At 40.9% G+C, this 2,740-nt stretch overlaps 1 protein-coding gene across 1 annotated transcript; it reads right to left on the reverse strand.

Annotated features, from left to right (window-relative positions):
- Positions 1–320: 320 nt before the first annotated feature.
- On the reverse strand, positions 321–2,155 carry LOC120191423 (cytochrome P450 81C13-like). Its single transcript, XM_039194370.1, has 2 exons — positions 1,181–2,155; positions 321–1,055 (listed from the first exon to the last, which is right to left on the reverse strand). The coding sequence occupies exons 1-2, from the start codon at positions 2,078–2,080 to the stop codon at positions 423–425; spliced, it is 1,533 nt and encodes a 510-aa protein (XP_039050301.1). The 5' UTR covers positions 2,081–2,155; the 3' UTR covers positions 321–422.
- Between the last annotated feature and the right edge of the window lie 585 nt (positions 2,156–2,740).

A 2,740-nucleotide genomic window follows, 5' to 3' on the forward strand; every position in this document is an offset into this window, starting at 1 on the left:
ACGACATTGGCGGGGACATATAATAGGGGGTAGGGGAATTCATTCGCTAAAGATGCCTTCTTATACTATGGTTGTTGAATTCTTCTTTCTTATATTACAAAATGAAGCCATCAAATGAGAAGATATTGTAGGTTCCATGGTTGACGATGAATATGATGTTTTTGTACCGACTAGATGTAAGCATTTGCTGAATACAATGTCATAAAAAATGTTCTACTAGTTAATCGACGGTCAGTCCGATGATTAAAAAGGTAAGAGGCGTAACTAAGATATATATAGATTGACATATTTTAGACATATTTGGATTTATATCTGGTAGATGGGTAGCCCTAAAACATCAACTATTGTACAGCAAAATGTCTTGCACAATTATCACCTTATCTAAGTCTAATTCTTATGGCACTTATAGTTAAAATCTCAAATTAGTTGGAAGTTTGAGATTGAGAAAGAATTTTGATCAAATGAGGCCTTGGGGAGCACAGAGCCTCCAATGGTATAGCCTTCAACAAAAATTGTCCTTTACCTGGGGTCATGTCCACCTTGTCTGACCCTACCTTTTCCCATTCAAAGCATTGTATAGCTGTACCAAGTGCCAACAAAATCATCCTCAAGCCCATGGCAGCGCCTGGGCAGGCTCTCCTCCCAAGTCCAAATGGAAGATATTTGGATCCTTCTTTCTCTTGGAAACTCCCCTGGAACCTCTCAGGCTTGAACTTGGCTGGCTCGTCCCATATGGTAGGATCCCTGTGGATGGCCCAAGCATTGACCATCAGCAGTGTGCCTTTAGGTATCTCATATCCGCCCACCGTGCAATCTTGGGATGAGTAATGAGGCAACAGAAGCGGTGCTGGTGGATATAACCTGAGTACCTCATCTACGACGCAACCCAGATAAGGGAGGTTGGCAAGATCAGAGTCATTTAGAAGACGCTCATTTCCAACATTGCTAACCATCTCTGCTCTCACTTTCTCCAAGGCCTCTGGATGATTCAATAGGAGTGACATTGCCCATTCCAGTGTGAATATTGTCGATTCAGTTCCTGCAATGAACACCATCTGATGCCACGTGTTGTTGCATGTCGATGTTAAAAACAGATTCATGTTCATTGCTTTGATAGATTAATCAAACAAAGGTCTAATTTCTGTTTCTTTTCTGCCTTGAAATGAGATAAAATACTTACCAATGCCGTGGCCTTGATGAGTTCATCGGAAAAGAAACCGGGATCTTTTTCTTGAAAAGACAGAAGCTTTTCAATGAGTGAAGGATTCTTTCCCTCTTCCTTTCCCACGGCAACGTCACGAGCTGTGTTTAATCTAGTTCCATCAACTAATTTCTGTAGGAATTCATCTCTCCTCCTATGTAATTCTTTCAATCTCTTTTCAATCCCTTGGAAACCAATCCACTTGAGAATTGGGAAGAAATCACATACGTTGGTTCCGACGCCCACAAAAAATAAACTCTTGAATTCTTGGACGAACATCCTTTCTGCTTCCTTGTCGACCTCCTCACCACGCTTTCCCGACACCAGCTTCAACGAGAAATTCATTGTCAGAAGGCTGAACAAGTATCTCATGTCCACTTTTCCGGTGCTGCCGTAAGCCGCTGAAGCTTCAAACAATCGACGAACGAAGTTGCCAACTTCTTCTTCTCGTATGGAAGTGAGCTTTTGAACGTTGATCGATGAGAGGATTTCAACAACGCTGAGCCGGCGGAGGCTCCGCCAAAGAGGTCCGTAAGGAGCCCACACGTAAGAACGGTGGTCGTACATTAAAATATCCCCAGCCATAGTCTGAGGCCGGTTTGCAAAGATTATATCATTCTTGCCGAAGCATTCCTCAACGTCAGAAGGAGAAGAGACGACAAGGATACGCCTGGAACCTACTCTGAGATATAAAATGGGTCCATACTTTGGTAACAAGGTTGCCCATGACTTGTAGAGCGGAAGTTTGAGATGGTGAAGGTGGCCTATAATTGGTAGAGAAAAGGGACTCGGTGGTAAGTTTCTCTTTCTCTGAGTTAAGAGTTTGATGGTGAGAAGAATGAAAGATATGAGGCAAAGGTAGTAATGGAAGTTTCCCATGGGAGGAGGATCCAAGCAGAGATGAAGAAAGTCCTACACAGCCCCTAAACTTTATACGAGTGTTGTAGAGGAGAGGCGTATCATTTGAAACATTCTACGCAGGGGAACCTTAAGCATTACCAATTCCTCATTCCATACGGTCATAAGCTTCAAAATTCCAATCACAATTTTAAAAAGGTGGAGTATTAGGTGGTTATATGTTTAAATTATTGGAAAGTCAAACGATAAACCAAAGACTGCTTCAATCAACATTTACAAGATTAAACACAAACGCTCTGGTCTAATTAAATCCCAATGGTTTTTGTTGATAATAATTTAATTTAAAATTCACTCATAACAACTTGCTGTTATATAAAACTAGTTTAGAGCATTAATTAGCTGACCCTTATTCCCATATGTAATGGGATAAGGGGAAGTAGGATAGTAGGGTACTCCCAACGTCAGATTGAAAGCAGCTTCCGTGAAAGACCTACAAATTATGAAATACCTTTCGTAGGACTCGATCCCACAACCTCAAGGTTAAGAACATTCCAACTGAGTTGGACTGTTATTTTCGGTTTAGAGCATTGATTGTCTCAATTAAATTTAATAGCAAGGTCAATGCATCATTTTACACTCTTTCACATGCAAGACACCACTTAAACTAATAAAAAAATATAA

Source organism: Hibiscus syriacus, unplaced genomic scaffold, assembly GCF_006381635.1.
Source record: "Hibiscus syriacus cultivar Baekdansim isolate YM2019G1 unplaced genomic scaffold, ASM638163v2 tig00116968_pilon, whole genome shotgun sequence".
Taxonomy (NCBI): Eukaryota; Viridiplantae; Streptophyta; class Magnoliopsida; order Malvales; family Malvaceae; genus Hibiscus; species Hibiscus syriacus.

Bases quoted from the DNA above. Each gene is read 5' to 3' on its own strand.
- LOC120191423 (XM_039194370.1), bottom strand. From the start codon at position 2,080: ATGGGAAACTTCCATTACTACCTTTGCCTCATATCTTTCATTCTTCTC. The intron at 1,056-1,180 runs GTAAGTATTTTA...ACGTGGCATCAG, and splicing joins TCATCAAGGCCACGGCATTG to ATGGTGTTCATTGCAGGAAC.